Genomic DNA, 23,707 nt, shown 5'->3' with positions numbered 1-23,707 from the left:
CAGGGGCAATGGAGGGTTAAGTGATGCCCAGAGTCACAAGCAGGGGCGTAGCCACGGGCGGGCCTGGATGGGCCCAGGCCCAGCCACTTTGGCTCCAGGCCCGCCCACCCTAACTTGCCCCAACCCAACCAATGGCGTAGCTCTCCCAAGCGAGGCTCCAATCTTTTCCTGCCTCTTCTGCCTGCTCTCCCCGTTCACGTGGTCTGCTCACTTTTACTGCCCTGAAGCACCGTTCTCCCTCCAGCACCGGCGATTCCCATAGTCAGCCTTCTGCCAGCGTGCATCGTCGGGGCCTCTCCTTAGGCACGTTCCGCCTACTCTGCAACTTCTTGTTTTCCGCAAAGGTGGGACGCGCACCTGAGGAGAGGCCCCCGACGATTTGTGCTGGCAGAAGGCTGACTATGGGAATCACCGGTGCTGGAGAGAGAACGGCGCTTCAGGGCAGTAAAAATTACCAGACCAAGCGGACGGGGAGAGCAGGCAGAAGAGAGGGAGAAATGCAAAACTCGGGAGGGGATGGAGAAGGGAGAAAGCGCTGCCCAAGACCAGAGTGGAAATGAACCTATCTAGTCCACTGTAAGCAAGGTAAGGAAGCCAATTTGTAATGTGTTTCCACTTTCCACCCCCCTCCTCCCCCGCACGGCCGTCATTTCAGTTCACTCAAAACACAAATTTTGTGCCCACCTACTTTGGGCTCAGGCCCATCCAAAACTGGCTGTCTGGCTACGCCACTGGTCACAAGGAGCTGCAGTGGGAATCGAACTCAGTTCCCCAGGATCAAAGTCTGCTGCACTAACCACTAGGCTACTCCTCCTGAGGGTACTGTGAGCCGATTATGTTTGGGATCCACTGCAGTATCCTGTTCTCGCGTTCTAACCTTGCGCTAAGGGCTTAACACCCTTTAGGAAAAGGGTGCCTGGGGCAGTGACTCACATCCCCTCTCACTTCAGGGTCCTTTTACTGAACCACGGCAAAACGTGGCCTGCAGCAGTGTGGGCACGTATATATTGGCGCTCACCGGGCCAGTTTTTACCACATCTGGGAAAAAAGACTTTTTTTTTTCCAATGGGAAAAGGGCCTGCGGTAAAATTGAAACCAGCGTGCGCCTATTTACGGCCTGAGCCCATCGATCTAGCGGTAAGAGCTCACGCGCTACACTCGCGGTAACCGGTCAGCAGCCGCCAACTGCCGATTTAACGCTGGAAACACCGCACGCGGTAGGAAATAAATCATTTGTCCCAGTGATATGGGTGCGTGCCAAATCCGAAATTACCGCAAGGGAGGCATGCTAGCCTGGCGGTAGTCTCGTTTTTGGGCACGCTGCAAACGCGAAGAGCCTACCGTGCCTTTGTACACGGGCCCCTCCGTTTCTTCTTTCATGCATAGGGAAGGGCAGCGAGACAGTACAGCAAAGGCAGGCGACGGCGGGTTGGCGGCGGGAGGGGGGGTCGAGAGGGTCATCGGCAGGGGGGTCCAGGGCCACATCTACAGGGTCCAGGCCCCCCAAGGCCCCACGTAGCTACACCACTGGTCTGTGAGGATTACAGATCACCAGAAAGCCTTAAGGCAATTAGCAAGTTCTGCATGAATGAGCACAGGGGAAGCCCTGTTAGCCTGATAGGGGAACTCATGTGCATTATTTTGACCTAATAGCGCAAAAGCCATGGTCAAACACTTTTCCCCGTGAGCACCAGAAAGATGATTTTGCACAAGGTGTAGCACGGAGCCCAGTATTAAATGCTGATAACTGAATATTGGTTTGCATGTAGTAAAGAGAGGACTTTTCATTAGCGTTTGGGATTTCTTTTTAATTGCAAATGAACAGTTGTTTTAATTTAAAGTTGGTAAAACACCATACTTAAGGTTTACAGTAGCACATATGGCACTAAAAAACCTCATTTTCTCAAGAAGTGTCGGGGAGGATCCTTATTTTTACTGAAATGAGATACTGTAACCATCTTAATTAGAAATCTTGTAAAGCATTCATTCAGAATGAGTCATTTTCCTGTCTTGGACTGCCTGAATGGCATGTTCTAAATACATCTGAAAGGTATGCAAAACAAGGCATGTCTGGGTTGCTAAAAGCTTATGTGGCATAATTGTCAATTGAGAAAGATGTACCTGTCATATTTGTTTTGATGGAGAGCTACCAGGTACTTCTTAGCCAGGATCAGGTGACCCTCAGGGGGAGGAATGCTGGCTTCGGCCTAACCCCTGGTAAGCCTTTTCTTGGTTGAGAGGTGCCCAGCTCTCCCACCGGTTGCCTTCTCAGGTGCCGTGGAGGACTTGCAGCTCATCTGCATATCCTCGGAGCCTTCGCCAGAGTGACTCCCAGGTCCGTTCCGATCCACTCGGGGCCTCTGCTCAAGGTGCACAGTGCTCCTACCAGGTGCTGTGGAGGACTTTCCTTCTAATAAGTTCTGGGAGAAGAGGATATTTCTCTGGTAAGTGAACAAATTTTGCTTGTGCTTTCGGAACTTGAAGATTGGGGTTTAAAGGAGGAACTGTAAGTTAGTGATAGGCTGATATCCTTAATACTTTAGCAAGTTTTAAATTACGGAAAAACTCAAAAAACACTAAGATGGAGTCAGCAGTCCAGCAGCGAGAGGGGTGCTATCCAGTCTTTTGCATTGAGTGTCACATGTATGATTATCTCCCAATTGGTGAGGTGTCATATGTGTGTGCCCGATGCAAAGAGCTCCTAGCTCTCAGAGAACGTGTCCGTTCCCTTGAGGCTAGAGTAGCAGACTTGATGGAGCTGAGGGAGACAGAGAGGTACATAGAGGAGACCTACAGGGATGTTGTAGAGAAGTCCCACCTCCAGTCAGGTAGCCCCTGTGCTACCTTGGAGGAGGGAGGTCTCCTAGAAGGAGAGCATCACCCTGGTGAAGTAGGAAGTACTCCTGTAGCCAGGACCTGCCCACCAGGGGATGTATTATCCTTTCGCACCGAGGATATATCTCCAAATGTTGCCCGGGAGGGAAAGGTTAGGACAGCTGTTGTACTTGGTGATTCGATCATTAGGCATATAGATAGCTGGGTGGCTGGTGGACGTGAGGATCGCCTGGTGACTTGCCTGCCTGGTGCGAAGGTGGCGGACCTCACGTGTCACCTAGATAGGATTCTAGATAGTGCTGGGGAGGAGTCCGCTGTCTTGGTACATGTGGGTACCAATGACATAGGAAAATGTGGGAGAGAGGTTCTGGAAGCAAAATTTAGGCTCTTAGGTAGAAAGCTGAAATCCAGATCCTCCAGGGTAGCATTTTCTGAAATGCTACCTGTGCCACGCGCAGGGCCCAAGAGACAGGCAGAGCTCCAGAGTCTCAATGCGTGGATGAGACGATGGTGCAGGGAGGAGGGCTTTAGATTTGTTAGGAACTGGGCAACATTCTGGGGAAGGGGGAGCCTATTCCGAAAGGATGGGCTCCATCTTAACCAGAGTGGGACCAGGCTGCTGGCATCGGCGTTTAAGAAGGAGATAGAGCAGCTTTTAAACTAGAAATGGGGGGAAGGCCGACAGTCGCTCAAAAGAGCATGGTTCGGGATAAGGTATCTTTCAAAGATATCACCATAACAGGGAAGATAGAGTATCCTGATAGTGAGGTTGCAAAAGAGACTGTAGTAGATCGGGTATCTTTATGATTTATCATTTTTATTCAAAACCAGTATCCTGTACATATATCACTATACAACTTTATCACTTGCATTCACAATAACAATTCTTCATTATTACAGGTAATGTGAGTTTGCTGAAATTTACAGAAACAAATTGTTTTCGTTTTTTATTATAATCCCTCCCTTCCCAACAACCCCCCCCAACCTTCCCCCCAATAATCCCCTCCCTCTCCCTCCCTTCCCTCTCTCCTATGTGAACAAAACTTAATACTAGAAGTTCAACAGTCTACTTCTCGCAACCGGGGTCATTGTATTTAATAGCGGGCTCCATATATTCTGGAACCGCAACCCTGTCCTGGAGCTAAAGTCAACCACTCCCGTCCTCTCCATCCGCATCATCAAAATCATTCGTGTCCGCCACTGAGAGTATGATGGGTATTGACTGGTCACCCATTCAGACAAAATCACCTGCATGGCAGTCACAGTAGCCCTGTATACAAAGGCTGTGAATCCTTTTGGTATTGGGTGAATAAACACTGGGTGTCCCAGCAACAATCCCGAATTGCATGTCCATCTGGTTCGCCAGATAGTAGAAACATATTGTGTAAGCTGTTTCCAAAATTTAGCTATGCCTCTGCATGTCCAAAGCATATGCCCCAAGGTAGCTCCAGCCTCCTTGCATTTAGGACACTCCCCCCACGGGGAGACCCCCATATGGAAAGCCCTCCTGGGGGGGATATAAAGTCTGAGTGCCACTTTATATTGAGTCTCCCAATGCGACATCATGATGGTACGTCTCTTCATAGTCAAAATGTAAGCTTTAAATTGCGCTACTGTAAGGTCCAACTGAATATCCTCTTTCCACTGAGTTAACAGCTTTACAAAGTCAGGTTCCGGAACAGTATCTCTGATATGTCTATGATGAAATTTTAGTGGAACCCGTTGCTGCGCTGCTAGAGAAAATGCCGAAGCCAGCTCTTCTTGAACATCTTCAGCTAAATCCTCCCAGGGCAAAGACTGTATGTAGTGTTTTAGCTGTCCATAATGAAACTCATCTGAGGGGAGCAGATCAAATTCTTCCCGGAGCTCTTGGAACGGCTTTATCCTTCCTTCAAGGGTAACTGCATGTAATAGGTATACCATCCCTTTACGCTTCCATCTGTGAAAAGCTGGGTATAAAGTTCCAGGTGGAAAGGCGGGATTCCCGCAAATCGGCAGAAATGGGGTAGTTTTTGATGAAAATTTGTGCAATTTACAAACCCATTGCCACACCGCTTTCGCCGACCTCACTATTCCTGTCCGCTGTAGTATATACGGCAGGGAAGGCCCTGCCGTATGTAAGAAGGCACTGAAGTGCGTCTCAGGATATAGTTGTAACTCTATATGAGTATCCGAGTAATCCTGGGTTCCACGAAACCAGTCATTTACATGACGCATTCCACTTGCCACCGTCATATACTTAATGTTCAGCAAGCCCAGGCCTCCATACTCCACCGGGACAGTTAATGTTGTGTAAGACAGTCGTGGCTTTTTCTTTCTCCAAAGGAAAGTTTGCACCAGTTTTATCAACTTCTGTTCATCCACCTTTTTTAGGAATAGTGGGAGTGATTGGAATGTGTATAACCACCTGGGGACTATCACCATGTTAAATAGTGCAATTCTTCCCATGAGTGAGAGTGGTAGGTTCCCCCAGACCTCCAACTGTTTGGTAGTGTCCTGCAACAATCTCTGCACATTCTGCCCATAAAGTTTTGTTAGATCCCTGGTAATTGTGACTCCCAAATATTTCAAAGAGTTCTGTGTCCACTGTAATGGGAAAGTCCCTAGCCAATTTATCTGCTCTTCTGGCAACACCGGCAAGGCCATAGATTTATGTAGATTTAGACAAAAACCTGAGTGATTCCCATACTGTTCAATTTGCTGCAACAATCTTGGTAAGGTCCGTGGGGGCTCTCGTAGAATTACTAACAAATCATCTGCATAAGCTAATATTCTGATATCCTGCCCTGCTAACTTAACCCCTTGAAGATCTGGAGCCAAAGAGACCATACGCAGTAAGGGTTCCAGGGTCATGATAAACAACAAAGGGGATAGGGGACAACCTTGTCTAGTACCACGCTGTATTGTAAACTCTGGTTCCCGGACACCATTAATGAACACTCCCGCTTTGGGTTGACAATAGAGCGTTTGGACTGCGTACATGAACCAGCCTTCTATACCCATGGCCGCCAGTGTCTGGAACATGAACGTCCACCCCACCTGGTCAAACGCCTTTTCAGCGTCTAAACTTAATACCAGGGTGGGCGCCCCCTGTTGTTGACTGATCGCCATGGCCATCAAAGTTTTCCTAATATTATGTACGGACTGACGGCCTTTCACAAACCCCACCTGCTCGGGGCCTATCAATGATGGTAGATATTCCGCCAACCTCACAGCCATCAGTTTTGCCAAAATTTTTGTATCAACGTTTAACAGCGAAATTGGTCGATAGGATTCGACATTGTCTAATGGCTTCCCTGGCTTGGGTATCAAAGTTATGAGCGCTGAATTTGCATACTGTGGAAATTCCCTTTTTTCTATTACCTCCCGATAGTATTCCAGTAGAGATGCTAGGGCCTTCCCTGATAGTATTTTATAGTACTCTCCTGAAAATCCATCTGGCCCTGGAGCTGACCAGAGCTTCAATGTTTTAATCACAGCTTGTACTTCTATCAATGTCAAAGGTTTATTCAAGTTCCCCAGCTGTTCCCCTGTTATTTTTGGGAGCTTTGCCTGTGCTATATATTGTTGTATCTCTCGTTCCGAGGGAGCTTGTCTTAATTTATATAGGGCTGAGAAATAATCTGTGAATGCTTGCCCAATCTTTCGACGGTCCGTAATTAAGTTCCCTTTTTTATCTTTCAATGCTGCCACTGTCCTCGGGGCTCCTGAATTTTTTATTAAGCGCCCTAACATTCTGCCTGCCCGATTGCCATGTTTTTGTAATTTGTATTTGTAAAAAAGGGCCGATCTCAATTCCCCTTCATGTAATAGACTATTAAGGGCCACCTGTGTAGCCTTCAAATTTTCCAAATTAGCTATTGTGGGGTGGTGAAGGTGAATTCTCTTAGCCCTCTGCAACTGGCGCTCTAAGTTCAATATGCCCACAGCCCTCTTCTTGTTCTTAGCACTGCAATAAGCTATAATGGTTCCCCGGATGACCGCCTTAGAGGCCATCCAGAACAACTCGGGCTGATGGGTGGCATGCCATTTATTATGTTCTATATATTGGTCCCAGTTCCGCTGCACATGTGACCGCAACCGTGTATCATGATATAAGCCCGCCGGATATCTCCACCCTCTCTGTCCAGTTGTATCTGTGGTAACTTTAATATCTATCCATATCATAGCATGATCTGCCACTTCTTCTGGGCCTATATGTGCTGTGTCTACTAGGTGAAATATGTTGCGGGCTAGTAATATATAGTCTATCCTGGCAAACGTGCCATGCGCCCTTGACCTGTGCGTGTAATCTTTCTCTCCTGGGTGATAAATCCTCCACGGATCTACCAGATCAAGGGTCTTGGAGAATGTCTGAAATTCTCTAGCCCGCACTCCTCTATACTGAGAATCCTTTGTGCTAGAACAATCCTGCCGGGGATCCAGGACTGCATTGAAATCCCCAACCACTATCAACTCTCCACCATGACTTTGCAGGCACTTCCCTGCTAGGTTGGTGAGGAAGGATGCATCATGATTATTAGGCCCATATAAAACCAAAAGCAACAAAATTCTCCCCGCTAACCAAACCTTCAACATTATATGGTCCCCCCGAGCCCCCCTTTCCAATACTGTCGCTTTATATGGGAGCCCCTTTCTAAATAGCACCGCCACCCCCCCCCTACGACTCTGTGTTGACGCTGCAAATACTTCTCCGACCCAATGCTTTTGTAGTTTAGAATGTTCCAGATCAGTTAACCGCGTCTCTTGTAAGCACGCAATATCCGCTCTGTGTCTCTTAAGTGCAGAGAGTATCTTAGATCTTTTAATTGGGGAACTAATCCCACCCACGTTCCATGATATTAGTCTAGTGGTCATCTTTTAAACCACCCCATTTCCAGTGTCCTGCTACGCCCCAGGTTTTACAGGTCTCCTCAGCTCCAAGACCCCACTCTCTAGAACAAACTCTAAAAGTACCTCCCAATTCCATTATACACTTCTCCCGGTTCCCATGTAATAAGTTTCGCTTCTCTTTAACGTCTAGTACTTGTCTTTGTAATATTAACCTTTCTCCCTGAGTCCCCTCATTCCCCCCCAACCGTTCTAACCCTATAGCCAGATTCCCAGGCCTAGCCCCGGAATTAGCAAGAAAGCACCTAGCGTGTCGAGAGCCCCCAACTCCTATATATGACACATGTTTATAACTATAATTACTGCAACATTTAGTATCTGGTCTCCTTTATATTACCAACATCTTTAGACTCCGTCCAGCATGCCTTGATCTCGGAGGCTTGTTTTTGCTTCTTCCAATGATTTAAAAGTCTGCCATTGTCCTTGGACTTGCACTTTCAGGGAGGCTGGGTACTGCAGAACAAATCGAACTTGTTTTTGGGCCAGCGATGAGCATATAGGGTGAAATTTACGCCGTCTCTCCTGCACTCCAGTTGAGTAATCCTGAAAAATCAGGATTTGCCGTCCCTCATGTTTTAGTTCACCTCTACGTATCTTAAATCCTTGTAGGACTTCCATTTTATGACGATAATTGAGCAACCGCGCAACCACCACTCTTGGTCGCTCTTGATTTTCTCTGATTCGGCCAATTCGATGTGCCCTTTCAATAACCAACTGCCCAAATGAGTCTGTCAAGGCCAATTCCTTAGATAACCATCCCGTGAGCCAGTCCACCAGGTTCTTGTCAGGTATTTTCTCGGAAAGGCCCACTATCCGCACATTGTTCCTGCGGGAGCGATTTTCTAGATCTTCCAGCTTATCCATGTGCTCTTGAAGCTGCCGTTTTACCTCCCGCAAATCTGTGCTGTAGCCTTGCGAATCGTCCTCCAAGGCGGACACCCTGGTCTCTGCATCCTCCATTCGGGTTTCCAAACCTTCCATTTTCGTATTGAAAGCGTCCAATTTTAAATCTAAAGCGTCCCATTTTGGCTGCCAAGCATTTGCAACTGCAAGCGTTAACTGTTCAAGTTGCGACGCTGTAAAATTTTGTTGCGCCGGAAGCGGGTCCTCCGCCATTTTCGGGTCTGGCGCTGACATTTTACTTTTCTCCTTATCTTTTTTCCCCGTTCGTAGCGCCATTCCGGGTGGAGACTGTTTAAGATATTTGTCCATTAAGGTACGCCAGCTTTAAATTTCCCTGTTTAATCTCTCGTGTTGCAATATTCAAGCGGTTTCTGGAGCGAGGGCCCAAGAGCTAAAGCAGCACACGTCCACTCAGCTCATCACGTCACGTGCTCTCCGATCGGGTATCTTTAAATAACAATAAAAATCAGACAAAAGATTGCCAATTAATACTGTCAAGTACTAAGCATGATGTACTTAGGAACAACAAACATAGTTTGAAATGTCTATATGCGAATGCCAGGAGCCTAAGAAATAAGATGGGGGAGTTAGAATATATTGCACTAAATGAAAAATTAGATATAATAGGCATCTCTGAGACCTGGTGGAAGGAGGATAACCAGTGGGACACTGTCATACCGGGGTACAAATTATATCGTAGTGATAGGGTGAATCGGATTGGTGGAGGGGTAGCATTGTATATTAACGAGAGCCTTGAATCAAATAGATTGAAAATTCTGCAGGAAGCAAAACACTCCTTGGAATCACTGTGGATTGAAATTCCATGTGCAAAGGGGAAAAGGATAGTGATAGGAGTGTACTACCGTCCGCCTGGCCAGGACGAACAGACGGATGCGGAAATGTTAAAGGAAATCAGGGACGCAAACAAACTGGGCAACACAATAATAATGGGGGATTTCAATTACCCGCATATAGACTGGGGTAATGTAACATCTGTACACGCAAGGGACATAAGATTTCTTGATGAAATCAAGGACAGCTTCATGGAACAGCTAGTTCAGGAGCCGACAAGAGAAGGAAAAATACTAGACTTAGTCCTTAGTGGTGCTCATGATCTAGTGCAGGGGGTAACGATACGAGGGCCGCTTGATAACAGTGATCATAATATGATCGGTTTTGATATTGGCATTGAAGGAAGTGAAACTAGGAAATCAAGTACGCTAGCGTTTAACTATAGAAAGGGTGATTACGACAAAATGAGAAAAATGGTGAAAAAAAGACTGAAAGGAGCAGCTCGCAGAGTAAAAAACTTGCATCAGGCGTGGATGCTGTTTAAAAACACCATCCTGGAGGTTCAGGACAAATATATTCCATGTATTAGAAAAAAGGGAAAAAAGACTAAACGTCAGCCGGCGTGGCTAAACAGTAAGATAAAGGAAATCATTAGAGCCAAAAAACAATCCTTCAGAAAGTGGAGAAGAGAACCAACTGAAAGTAACAGGATAGATCATAAGGAATGCCAAGCCAAATGCAAAGCGGAGATAAGGAGGGCAAAAAAGGACTTTGAGAAGAAATTAGCGTTGGAAGCAAAAATACATAGTAAAAACTTTTTTAGATACATTAAAAGCAGGAAACCGGCCAAAGAGTCGGTTGGGCCGCTGGACGAAAATGGTGTTAAAGGGGCGATCAAGGAGGACAAAGCCGTAGCGGAGAAATTAAATGAATTCTTTGCTTCGGTCTTCACCGAGGAGGATTTGGGGGGGACACCGGTGCCGGAAAGAATATTTGAAGCGGGGGAGTCGGAGAAACTAAACAAATTCTCTGTAACCTTGGAGGATGTAATGGGTCAGTTCAGCAAGCTGAAGAGTAGTAAATCACCGGGACCTGATGGTATTCATCCCAGAGTATTAATAGAACTAAAAAATGAACTTGCGGAGCTACTGTTAGAAATATGCAATCTGTCCCTAAAATCGAGTGTAATACCGGAAGACTGGAGGGTAGCCAATGTTACTCCGATTTTTAAGAAAGGTTCCAGAGGAGATCCGGGAAATTATAGACCGGTGAGTCTGACGTCGGTGCCGGGCAAGATGGTGGAGGCTATTATTAAGAATAAAATTGCAGAGCATATACAAAAACATGGACTGATGAGACAAAGTCAGCACGGATTTAGTGAAGGGAAGTCTTGCCTCACCAATCTAATGCATTTTTTTGAGGGGGTAAGCAAACATGTGGACAATGGGGAGCCGGTTGATATTGTATATCTGGATTTTCAGAAGGCGTTTGACAAAGTGCCGCACGAAAGACTCCTGAAGAAATTGCAGAGTCATGGAATCGGAGGTAGGGTATTATTATGGATTAAGAACTGGTTGAAAGATAGGAAGCAGAGAGTAGGATTGCGTGGCCAGTATTCTCAGTGGAGGAGGGTAGTTAGTGGGGTCCCGCAGGGGTCTGTGCTGGGTCCGTTGCTTTTTAATGTATTTATAAATGACCTAGAGATGGGAATAACTAGTGAGGTAATTAAATTCGCCGATGACACAAAATTATTCAGGGTCGTCAAGTCGCAGGAGGAATGTGAACGATTACAGGAGGACCTTGCGAGACTGGGAGAATGGGCGTGCAAGTGGCAGATGAAGTTCAATGTTGACAAGTGCAAAGTGATGCATGTGGGTAAGAGGAACCCGAATTATAGCTACGTCTTGCAAGGTTCCGCGTTAGGAGTTACGGATCAAGAAAGGGATCTGGGTGTCGTCGTCGATGATACGCTGAAACCTTCTGCTCAGTGTGCTGCTGCGGCTAGGAAAGCGAATAGAATGTTGGGTGTTATTAAGAAGGGTATGGAGTCCAGGTGTGCGGATGTTATAATGCCGTTGTATCGCTCCATGGTGCGACCGCACCTGGAGTATTGTGTTCAGTACTGGTCTCCGTATCTCAAAAAAGATATAGTAGAATTGGAAAAGGTACAGCGAAGGGCGACGAAAATGATAGTGGGGATGGGACGACTTTCCTATGAAGAGAGGCTGAGAAGGCTAGGGCTTTTCAGCTTGGAGAAGAGACGGCTGAGGGGAGATATGATAGAAGTGTATAAAATAATGAGTGGAATGGATCGGGTGGATGTGAAGCGACTGTTCACGCTATCCAAAAATACTAGGACTAGAGGGCATGAGTTGAAGCTACAGTGTGGTAAATTTAAAACGAATCGGAGAAAATTTTTCTTCACCCAACGTGTAATTAGACTCTGGAATTCATTGCCGGAGAACGTGGTACGGGCGGTTAGCTTGACGGAGTTTAAAAAGGGGTTAGATAGATTCCTAAAGGACAAGTCCATAGACCGCTATTAAATGGACTGGAAAAATTCCTCATTTTTAGGTATAACTTGTCTGGAATGTTTTTACGTTTGGGGAGCGTGCCAGGTGCCCTTGACCTGGATTGGCCACTGTCGGTGACAGGATGCTGGGCTAGATGGACCTTTGGTCTTTCCCAGTATGGCACTACTTATGTACTTATGTACTTATGAGAAGGTAGCAGACTTTAAAATGTAAGCTGTCACACCTGGCTGTTTATACTTTGGCATATGCAGTCAAACAAGAGACAGTGACCCTCTTCTTCCACAGCACTTAAAGCTTGTTGTTAGAAAGAGCACCTTGGGAGCACTGCACCCCCTTCTCCATTAGGTAGGAAGGGCATATTAACTATTGATCAACAGTGACATCTGCTGGTTGACTGGACAACAAGCATGCAGCAATTCCTGGAAGGTGCTGTGGTCTGAGTCCCTTGGACTGTTGTGCAGTGGCTAAGGGAGGAGATTCCAAATGGGATGAGGGGAAAGAAGGTCTTGTAGCTAACTAGAAATAGAGATAAGTGGAAAGACTAAAGATTCAGATGGAGCTGTAGCAGGTTCCCATTGAGTTGAAAGCTTAACAGAATAGGAAAGGCTGACTGAAGAGGTCTGTACATTCTGTTAATTGTTCTTGTTAGTAAGTAGTAAATTTAAAACAAACTGGAGAAAATATTTCTTCACTCAGTGTGTAATTAAACTCTGGAATTCATTGTCAGAGAATGTGGTAAAAGCGGTTAGCTTAGCAGGGTTTAAATAAGGTTTGGCTAAAATTTCCTAAAAGAAAAGTCTATAAGCTATTATTAAGATGGACTTGGGAAAATCAACTGCTTATTTCTAGGATAATGCATGAAATGGAGTTGCAATCACAGTCTTGGTTGTATGCTCATCAGTCTCATGCATATTCATCGTGGATATCCTGAAAACCAGACTGGCTGACTGTGCTGAGGGCTGGACTGAGAACCCCCCCCCCCCCCCCCCCCCCCCCCCCCGATCTAGTCTATTTGGAAACACTTGTATCGTTTCACACTGAACGTAGAGATTTAAGTTGAGATCAGGATGTGCTCAGTGCCGGTGGTATTAAAAAAAAAAAAAAAAAAACAGATCTGCAACAAGTCTGTGCTAAGAATGTTATTGAATGAGCGCCTGTCACTGCTGGCATCGTGCTGAGAGGATGGAAAAACAAGAGCAGAGAAGCGCCTGCACCCTTCACCCAGCACAGATGTTTCATAGTAAAAAAACAAAAAACTACAGGGCTCTTTTAGTAAAGTGCATTAAGCACTAAGGCTTGATTCCATATATGGCGCTGCAAATTCTGGGTGGAAAGAAATATGCCTAGGAATATTGTGTAAAGTATGCCTAAATTTTATAGAATAGGCTTAAAGTTCTGCGCGGTATATAGAAAAACACCGAGCGCCTCTCCGCCCGGCCAAATGTAGTCGTGTTTATTTACGCCATGTTTTACGTAGTGTAAATCCTGATGCCTAAATTAGGCGCAGAGCAGGTGTAATCTATAACAACGCACATAGATTTTAGAAATTCCCAGGCCCTGCCCATGGCCACACCCCCTTTCCAACTATACAACTTAGAATTTAGACACATCACGTTACAGAATACGCTTAGCGAGTTTTGTGCAAAAAAACTTAATGCCAGTTAGTGCTGATAATTGCTTGTTAACTTCCAATTGACAGCGCCGATTAGCTAGTTAACTAGTTAAGTTATGTGCATTATTATAAAATACGCTTTGATTTCCACACAGAAATTAAGGCGCCAAATATAGAATCCCAGGGTTAGCGCATGGTTTACTGTGTGGTAACTGCTAGCGAACAACTGCAGTAAGGGGTTTTGCGGTATTCTAGTAGTTACCGCGCAGTAAACTGTATGTTAAATGGGGGGTTTTTTGTGCAGGAAAGGAGAGAATGGGTGTGGACATGTTATCCAGGTAGCCTGCTGCACTTACCATGACCTAACTGGCTAAAGCGCAGTTAACGCTGGACCATTTACTGCCTCCTAAATAGGAGGTGCTAAGTGCTTCTGTGTTAACTGCCGGCGGTATCGCGTGCTAATGGGAACATTAACGAGGGACCTGTAAATAATGAGCACGATTGGGCACTCTGAAACAGAGCGAAAGGGCACTTTGAAACAGGGCAAAAAGGCTGAGAAGTATGGGGACCAGAGACCCCCGATCTGATAAGACATTCCTACTTGCAAGCTGGCGTGGGAAAGGCGCAATTATGGATGGACAGAAGAATGTGATTTAGCAACTTAAGGGAAAATAGATGATGAGAACAGAGAACAGAATGATCTCTGAGGAAGATAAGTGCTGAAGTAACGTGAAGCATTGCTTAACACAAAAGGTATAAAAACAGCTGTACCAGAGCAGTACGTTGGAAGGGACAGTCACAGATTACATTTTTATGTAACAGTGCTGCTTTCCCATATGAGAAAATACCAATTTGTATCTGTATCTTGGTAAGTAATTAAAGAATTGCTTTTCTCATACGCATGGCCTTTCTAGTCTTTAATCTTTCTAAATTGCGGGTGGCTGGTGAGTACTAATTTGGGGCGGTGGTAAAAAGACCAGTAATTTAAAACAGACCTAAATGGGAGAATCCTGGTTCCGCCCACCCTAGGTTCTGCATACACTTTGCAGCTATCATGTGGTAAATTCCTGCGTTAAGGCATGGTAATTGCAAATTATACTGCACTTTACTAAAAGGGCCTGTATGTTTAAAAAAGGATGGCTTGGGAAAAGTTCCCTCCACACCCTGCAATGGAATTGTCCAACTACCATAGCACTAACTGGAGCACTGTACAGAAAATCCAACATGGGGCAAGGGAGGTTGGCAGAGGGGAGGTGTGTTCCATGGTCCAGTGATTTGATTGGTTGAACACCCCTGGTGCTTTGCAATGGAATCATGATTCGGTATCGCTGTGCTGTTTTGTACTTTTGTGCATGCTTGGTTGAGTGGTCGCAGTGAGGGACCTTTGCCACATGTCCAAGGCATGAGTCTTCCATAGCTGCAGGCTGGGAACATAGTTTTTACCCTGTGAGTTTTGGAGTTCATGGAAAACTGAAAAGTCAATGTAGAGTAACCCTTCTTTGTGCCATTTCAGACCACGTCTCAGTCGGAGGGCTTGGTGACAGCTTTTATGAATATTTGATCAAATCCTGGCTCATGTCGGCAAAGACGGACTCAGAAGCAAAGGAAATGTACTACAAAGCGCTGGAGGTAGGAGGCTCGTCCGTGCTCTACTCCCTCCTTTCAGCTGTTTCCTGACATCCCCCAGCTAGCTCATGTGTCTTGCATTCCAGTTACCTGATATGTGATGGTTAATCAGGATTTCTGCTCAGGAAATCTAAATTTTAGTTTCTTTTAATCTAAGCATTGATGTAGAACAATTTTGACCCAAGCAGATTTTTAATATCTTCTTTGGTTAGTCATATGGAAGATCCTTGATTCAACCACCAAGTTGACTCTCCTGTTCCCAAGCCAGCCAGGGCTGGGGATCCTGGAGTGGGGGGTAAAGTCATGGTCATTGCTCAGGGGTGACACCTAGTGGCTGGATTCAGGGCACATGCTTGCAAGATTTCAGAAGGAGCCTTTCTGCATGGTCCCTGGCCCAGGACCAAACTGCAGCGACTAGACTAAGGGCTTCTTTTACAAAGCCACAAATTGAGTAGACTTCTCATTTGCTGCACCGAGAATCGATAGGGCGGTTTTGTAAAAGTGGTCTTAAGTACGTAGGAACATTGGGTGGGTGAGAACAGATGTAACATAGGGGAAAAGAAAAATGTCAGGGTTGTAAATGAAAGTTGCTGGTACCACAATCCCAAACTAGGTTCTGATTGGAAGAAACTGCTGGGTGAAAAAATATATAAAAAAAAAATATTTAGTGTTATGTTACGTTATATTATGTTATATATTCTTCTACAACCTACATAGTTCAGAGCAGATTACAAAAAAAAAAGAGACCAAACCGTAACGTTCAGGAATTACATAAGAAAAACACAATTAAACCACAAATTATAATGTTCTTACGATAGACAATGTTATTAAGAAAGGTACAAAGACAAAATGTATCAAAAAAGAATGCTTTTAAATACTTCCAAAAGCTAAGATAATGGCTACTAGACCTAAGTGATAGAGGTACCTCGTTCCTTATTGATTTATGCAGAGTGGTGTTTGCTCGATTTCAGTTTCGTTGCTTCCAACAAACGCAATAATAGTTTGATCCCTAGTATTGTATCTTGAAGTGGTACTATGGAGTAACATTAACAAAAGCATCATATAAGCAGGAGCCTGTCCAGTCAAAATCTTAAAAACCATACACCACAATTTAAAATCAGTCCGCGCCCTGATCGGCAACCAATGCAACCTAGAATAATAACTTAGAACTGAATCAAATCTGGTTAGACCATAAATCAGCCCGACTTCAATGTTTTAAGCAGTCTGTAGTCTGTTTAACAAAGGTCTTAGAGCAACCCATCAATTCAAGGTCGCGATAGTCAAATCGAAGCAACAAAAACGACTGAACGAAGATCTTGAATGAATCTACAGTAAAATACTTTTTTTTCTTTCAAATGATTTTATTTGTTATCATAATAACCAGAATAATAACAATGCAGCAGATCAAAAATACATCAAATAATGAACATTATACATTGTACAAGCATTTTCAGAAAGGCTGGAAAATATAATCTATAACTAATTCCATATATATAGGAATCAATAGTAACAAGAAAGAGCAGATAGAAGAAATATACTCCAGGAAGGGAAGCAGAATCCAGAAAACAGTACAGGTATTTGTTTTAAAACATATAGAGGCTTATTTTCAAAGCACTTAGCCTCCCAAAGTTCCATAGAAACCTATGGAACTTAGCCTCCCAAAGTGCTTTGAAAATATGCCTCATAGGGTCCCTTTTACTAAGCTGCGTAGGCGCCTATGCGTGCCCAATGCACGCCAAATTGGAGTTACCACCTGGTTACTGCATGGCCCTTGCGGTAATTTCAGTTTTGGGCGCACATCCACTATGCGTATCTGAAAAATATTTTTTTTATTTTCTGGCACGTGTCAGCTACGCGCATCAATTGGCATTTGATGCGCGTAGACCATTACCATCTGGTTACCGCGTGAGACCTTACTGCTAGGTCAATGGCTTGCGGTAAGGTCTCAGACCCAAAATGGACGCACAGCAATTTTCATTTTTTGCCGTACGTCTGTTTTCGGTAAAAAATTTAAAAAAGGCATTTTTTTTGTAGGTGCGCTAAAAAATAATTCTGTATGCGCCCAAAACACGCATGTACACTACCACAGGCCATTTTTCAGCGCACCTTAGTAAAAGGACTCCATGTAAGGGAAATGGGACTTGATATACTGCCTTTCTGAGGTTTTTGCAACTACATTCAAAGTGGTTTACGTATATTCAGGTACTTGTTTTGTACGAGGGGCAATGGAGGGTTAGGTGACTTGCCCAGAGTCACAAGGAGCTGCAGTGGGAATTGAACTCAGTTCCCCAGGATCAAAGTCCACTGCATTAACCACTAGGCTACTCCTGCATTAGCAACATTCCATGTAGAAGCCTGCCCCTGCAGATCAGCAGTGCGGCTGTGCAGGCTTCTGTTTCTATGAGTCTGACATCCTGCACGTACGTGCAGGACGTCAGACTCACAGAAACAGAAGCCTGCACAACTGCGTTGCTGATCTGCAAGGGCAGGCTTTTACATTGAATATTGCTAGTGGAATAGCAACATTAACATTCCATGTAGAATCTCAAATAGTAGCAACAGAATCTCAATAGTTGCAACATTCCATCTAGAATCTTAAATAGGGAAATGGGACTTGATATAGTGCCTTTCTGAGGTTTTTGCAACTACATTCAAAGCGGTTTACATATATTCAGGTCCTTATTTTGTACCAGGGGCAATGGAAGGTTAAGTGACTTGCCCAGAGTCACAAGGAGCTGCAGTGGGAATCGAACTCAGTTCCTGAGGGATCAAAGTCCACAGCACTAACCACTAGGCTACTCCTCCACTCATTCCACCAATAATAGCCAACCTCATCAGTGATGTCACAATGGCTTGATTGCCTGATACTTGGCTCACTTCTGATATTGTGATGTCATAAGGGAAATGGGACTTGATATACTGCCTTTCTGAGGTTTTTGCAACTACTATTTATTTTGTACCAGGGGCAATGGAGGGTTAAGTGACTTGCCCAGAGTCACAAGAAGCTGCAGTAGGAATCGAACTCAGTTCCCCAGGATCAAAGTCTGCTGCACTAACCACTAGACTACTCCTCCTGTAGTAAAATTAACATTTTATGTTCACAGATCCATTTATGTACATTGATGCCATCAGTAGGCTAAGTTAAGGGAGTGTAGGAGCCCAAAAGAGAGGTTATTTCCAGGGTTTGCGTTTCTGTAGTCAGACTAGTCTTTCCAATCCAGCAATTTTCCAGACTTTAACCAAAAATGTTTGGAGGGCGACGCTTGGATCTTTCCATTTCTGTGCTCAAATGCAAAAATGAATGAATGTGTCACTTTAGCTCATCCCACGTTAGTCCATGTTTCCTGTGTTTGACTCACATTAGAGCCTAACGAAGCTTAGCACAAGGACCCCTTAGTGAAGCTGAGATTCTGAAAAAAGCAGGCGGCTCTGCGTAAAGATTTTTTTTTAAACACAAATGTTCCAACTTCCCAGGCAATAGAAGTGAATCTCATAAAGAAGTCTGCTGGTGGACTGACTTACATCGCAGAATGGCGAGGTGGTATTTTGGACCACAAGATGGGACACCTGGCCTGTTTCTCAGGGGGCATGATTGCCCTGGGAGCCGAAGACGCTGAGGAAGAGAAGCAGCAGCATTACCTGGATCTGGCCGCAGAGCTCACGCACACCTGCCACGAGTCCTACACCCGCTCAGGTAAAATAATGCCGGCCAGCGTCCGCTTTGTATCCTGGTTCAGTGCTTGAGGACTGTTGTACCTGGGTCTGGGTGATAGGCAGCAGTGGGACCCCGTGAAATGAAGAAGGGCCTTCGCAGAGTGTAATGGGGGAATATAGTGGAATTAGAAAAGGTACAGAGAAAGGCAACGAAAATGATAAAGGGGATGGGACGACTTCCCTATGAGGAAAGGCTGACGCGGCTAGGGCTCTTCAGCTTGGAGAAAATACAGCTGAGGGGAGATATGATAGAGGTCTATAAAATAATGAGTGGAGTGGAATGGGTAGATGTGAATTGTTTGTTTACTCTTTCCAAAAATACTAGGACTAGGGGGCATGCAATGAAGCTACAAAGTATAAATTTAATACGAATCAGAGAAAATATTTCTTCACTCAGTGTGTAATTAAACTCTGGAATTCGTTGCCAGAGAATGTGGTAAAGGCGGTTAGCTTAGCGGGATTTAAAAAGGGTCTGGACAGCTTCCTAAAGGAAATGTTCATAGACCATTATTAAATTGCCTTGAGAAAATCCACTGCTTATGATAAGCATCCTAAAATGTATTGAACTTTTTCGGGATCTTTTTAGGTATTTGTGAGCTGGATTGGCCACTGTTGGAAACAGGATGCTGGGCTTGATGGACCTTTGGTCTGTCCCAGTGTGGTAATACTTATGTACTTTTGTACTATTGCCGGTTTGTGGTCTTCATTCTCTTCTTAGTTCTGCTTTCCCACCCAGTGGCCCTTTACTTATTAAAAGGTATATTTGCTCCTAATGACTAAAAATTGCATTAAATAAGATCAAGCCAGAATTGGAAAGTAAAGATTAAAATCCTGCTTCATCGCTGGGGATAGCTGGTAACACTATAAATTAATTTTGTGTTAGAATAGATTAAACACTTAATGATTTCTCTTGCTCTTCATCTGATTGCATTACATTGGAAGAATAATCAGCTTGTATCATATCACGAATGGTGGAATCTGCTGTGTTCTTATAGGCGATATGAGGAAATGGCTGCATCTCCTCTTTCCATAGAGCATGGTCGCTGATAGACAACTATGTATCTTGTGAAGGGAATTAGCTCTCTAAAGTATGTTGCGCATACTGTTCTGTTTTTCATTGTTCAATATTATATGCTGTTATATGTTTTTATAATTATTATGTTACTTTAAAATCAATAAATAAAGTTAAAAAAAAAAAAAGAAGAAACAGTGGAAAGATGGAAGCTGCCTGTACTAAGCCTAGGGGTCCTTTTACTAAGGTGTGCCGAAAAATGGCCTGCGGTAATGTGGACGCGTGTTTTGGGTGCACGCAGAATCATTTTTCAGCGCACCTGGCAGAAATGCCTTTTTAAAATTTTTGCCAAAAACGGACGTGCGGCAAAATGAAAATTGCCGCGCGTCCATTTTGGGTCTGAGACCTTTACCGCCAGCCGTTGACCTAGCGGTAAAGACTCACGCGGTGACCGGGCAGTAATGACCTAAGCGCGTCAAGTGATTTTTCAGGCACGCGTATCGGACCGCAAGAGCCACACGGTAGCCGGGCGGTAACTCCATTATGGCGCATGTTGGGCCCGCGTATTCGCTTATGCGGCTTTAGTAAAAGGACCCCATTGTGTCACAGAGGCAGGGCTGAGAGAGGGAACTCAGGAGACCCCTTTCCGCCTACAGAATGGAGTTTTGGGGAGCACCAAGAGCATTCAAAGCACAAATTAGAAAAGAGTTTGAACTGATGGACAGGGCTGGCCCAACGATTAGGCAAGACTAAGTGGTTGCCTAGGGCAGCAGCTTCGTGAGGGGAGGCAGCAAGTTTAGGGGCTCCTTTTCTAAATGCTGTGCATTCTGTTTCATACCTATGGGCCATGTGACACTTAGCACACGGTAATATCCGTTAGCACATGCTAAACTTTAGCAAAGGCGCCCCTAAATATTTAATAAAAGTATGACATTCAATTATGCCTTTTTATACAATTGTTGTGGGGTGATCATCATTGTTGAGTTTAATTATTAGACAGTTGTGGAAGGGGAGAAGGGCTAAAGGCTGGACATTTAATTGAAGGGGGTGCAAGGCTGGCAGTTCGCCTAGGGTGGTTAGTTCTCTTGCCTACTACTTGAGCCATGTCATTGGTTGAGATCCATTGGAGGCGTGGCCTAATTTGTCAGAGCAGGGAGCTAAGAGCTGAGAAAGCCAGGGTTCAAATCCCACCCCCTGCCAGTGACAGTTCTTTTGATCTTGGGTAAGGCATTTCACATTGCATTGCTCTAGATGCCACCTTAGATTGTAAGCCCTCTGGAGCAGGGACCTAGTTGCTATTCCTGAGCTGTAACTCACCTTCAGCCCAGGTTGGAAATCCACACGGTATGCACCACACACTCTGCCCCTGAATGCACAAATAAAGCAGTATTTGTTATAAAGAAAACACTTGATATTTTTTTGCCGTTGGACACCTGGGGAGGGGAGCAACGATGGTGGCAGAGAGGGATCCTGGGAGCCCCTGATTAATTTATGAAAACCAAGATTGACTCTACCACCAAGCAGAGCAGAACTGGCCAGTGCCATTTGGTAAGAAACTGGAAACAGCTTGCTCAGGGGCGAGGAGAGCGTCTTGTGCCACCTTCCTCCCCATCTTCCTGATGTGACATAAAGGTCTGTTATAGAAAAATATTGGACCCAGTAGTCAAAGTGATTCAACCAGGCAGGAGAGTTTCCTTCTCAATGGGTCAGGAGGAGATGTTCAGGGGCAGTGCCGCTGGAGATACCCTCCGACTTCTGTGGCATTGTCTGGGCAGTGCTGGGCTGATTCGGAGGCAGAATCTGGGCTGCTGGCACCAGTGATGTTCAGTACTGGTGTCCACATGGCTAACTGGGTAAGCAGGAGCATGGAATAGCAGGTCCTACCTTTTCCTAGAGTATTGTGTTGAGTTTTGGTGGCCATTTCTCAAAAACGATATTTTGGAATTAGAAAAGTTTCAAAGAAGAGCAACCTCCTCCTACTACTTCTACTTATCATTTCTATACCGCTACTAGACGTACGCAACGCTGTACACTTGAACGTGAAGAGACAGTCCCTGCTCGACAGAGCTTACAATCTAATTAGGACAGACAAACAGGGCAAATAAGAGATAAGGACAAAGAGTAGCAAGATTCCGGAATCCCAAAGAGTAGCAAGATTCCGTGCAGAATCCCAAAGAACAGCAAGATTCCGGAATCCCAAAGACTACTACTACTTATCATTTCTATACCGCTACTAGACGTACGCAACGCTGTACACTTCAACATGAAGAGACAGTCCCTGCTCGACAGAGCTTACAATCTAATTAGGCCACACAAACAGGACAAATAATGGATAAGGACAAAGAGTAGCAAGATTCTGGAATCCCAAAGAGTAGCAAGATTCCATGTAGAATCCCAAAGAGCAGCAAGATTCCGAAATCCCAGAGTAGCAAAATACTTTGCAGAATCCCAAAGAGTAGCAAGATTCCAGAATCCCAAAGACTACTACTACTACTTATCATTTCTATAGCGCTACTAGACGTATGCAGTGCTGTACACTTTAACATGAAGAGACAGTCCCTGCTCGACAGAGCTCACAATCTAATTAGGACAGACAAACAAGAGATAAGGTAATATTAAAGTGAGGATGATAAAATAAGGGTTCTGAACAAGTGAATAAGGGTTAGGAGTTAAAAGCAACCAAAATGATAAAGGGGATGGAACTCCTCTCGTATGAGGAAAGGCTAAAGAGGTTAGGGTTCTTCAGCTTGGAAAAGAGACAGATGAGGGGAGATATGATTGAGGTCTACAAAATCCTGAGTGGTGTAGAATGGGTAGAAGTGAATCGAATTTTCACTCTTTCTAAAAGTACCGAGACCAGGGGGCACTCAGTTAAATTACATGTAAATATTTTTTTCAATCAAAGAATATTTAAGCTCTGGAACTCGTTGCTGGAGGATGTAGTAATAGCAGTTATTATAGCTGGGTTTAAAAAAGGTTTGGACAAGTTCTTGGAGGAAAAGTCCATAGTCAGTTATTGAGATGGACATAGGGGAAGCCACTGCTTGCCCTGGGATGGGTAGCATGAAATGTTGCTACTAATTGGATGGACCATTGGTCTGACCCAGTATGGCTATTCTTATGTCCCTGATTAGCTATGCATGCATGACACAGAACATCAGCTACACCCATATAATTTCTGGATACTTATTCAGTACTGTTTTAGCTCACATCTTTCCAGTGGTAGCTCAAGGTGAGTTACATTCAGGTACGTGAGGTATTTCCCTGTCCCGTAGGGTTTACAATCTTAGGCGCTCTTTTACGAAGCTGCGTTAGGTTCCAAATCTGCGTCTGGGATCCGCACACTAAAAAATATTTGTGGGGGGCGGAGAGTGGGCATTCTTGCGCTAATAGTGCGTCTACATAGATGCACGCTAACTGATTAGCGCAGGAATACCACATGATCCCTTAAAGCCTACAAAATGGGTGATGGAAAGTCCTCACGTGATAATTTTCCAACATGGGCACGCTCTAATGACAGCATTAGTGCATGGCTGTTAATTGAAAAAAAAATAGAAAATTGGCCGTTTTACAGGTGTGGTAAAAATGGACAGCGTAGGGGAGAGACCCATTCAAGAAAGTGCTAAGGGTCACTTTTTACCGCAGCTTAGTAAAAGGACCCCTAAGCTTATATCTGAAGCAATGGAAGGTTAAGTGACTTGCCATCTTGGACTGTCAGTAAGATTTCAACCCTGGTCTCTGGTTCTCCTCTACTCCGTTATCTGCGTTTCGGCTGGCGCTGAATGTCAA

At 44.8% G+C, this 23,707-nt stretch overlaps 1 protein-coding gene across 4 annotated transcripts in view; it reads left to right on the top strand.

Annotated features, from left to right (window-relative positions):
- The window catches only part of MAN1C1 (mannosidase alpha class 1C member 1), an 85,949-nt gene that overhangs the window by 51,992 nt on the left and 10,250 nt on the right, over window positions 1-23,707 (top strand). For all 4 annotated transcript variants that reach the window (XM_030218791.1, XM_030218792.1, XM_030218793.1 and 1 more), the window contains exons 9-10: window positions 15,080-15,195; window positions 18,667-18,886. In XM_030218791.1, coding sequence (XP_030074651.1) covers window positions 15,080-15,195; window positions 18,667-18,886 — 336 coding nt within the window. The remainder of the gene's footprint in view (window positions 1-15,079; window positions 15,196-18,666; window positions 18,887-23,707) is intronic.

The sequence above is a fragment of the Microcaecilia unicolor genome, chromosome 11, assembly GCF_901765095.1.
Source record: "Microcaecilia unicolor chromosome 11, aMicUni1.1, whole genome shotgun sequence".
Taxonomy (NCBI): Eukaryota; Metazoa; Chordata; class Amphibia; order Gymnophiona; family Siphonopidae; genus Microcaecilia; species Microcaecilia unicolor.
Note: the sequence above shows the minus strand (reverse complement) of the source record. Positions and strands in the feature narration are given on the sequence as shown.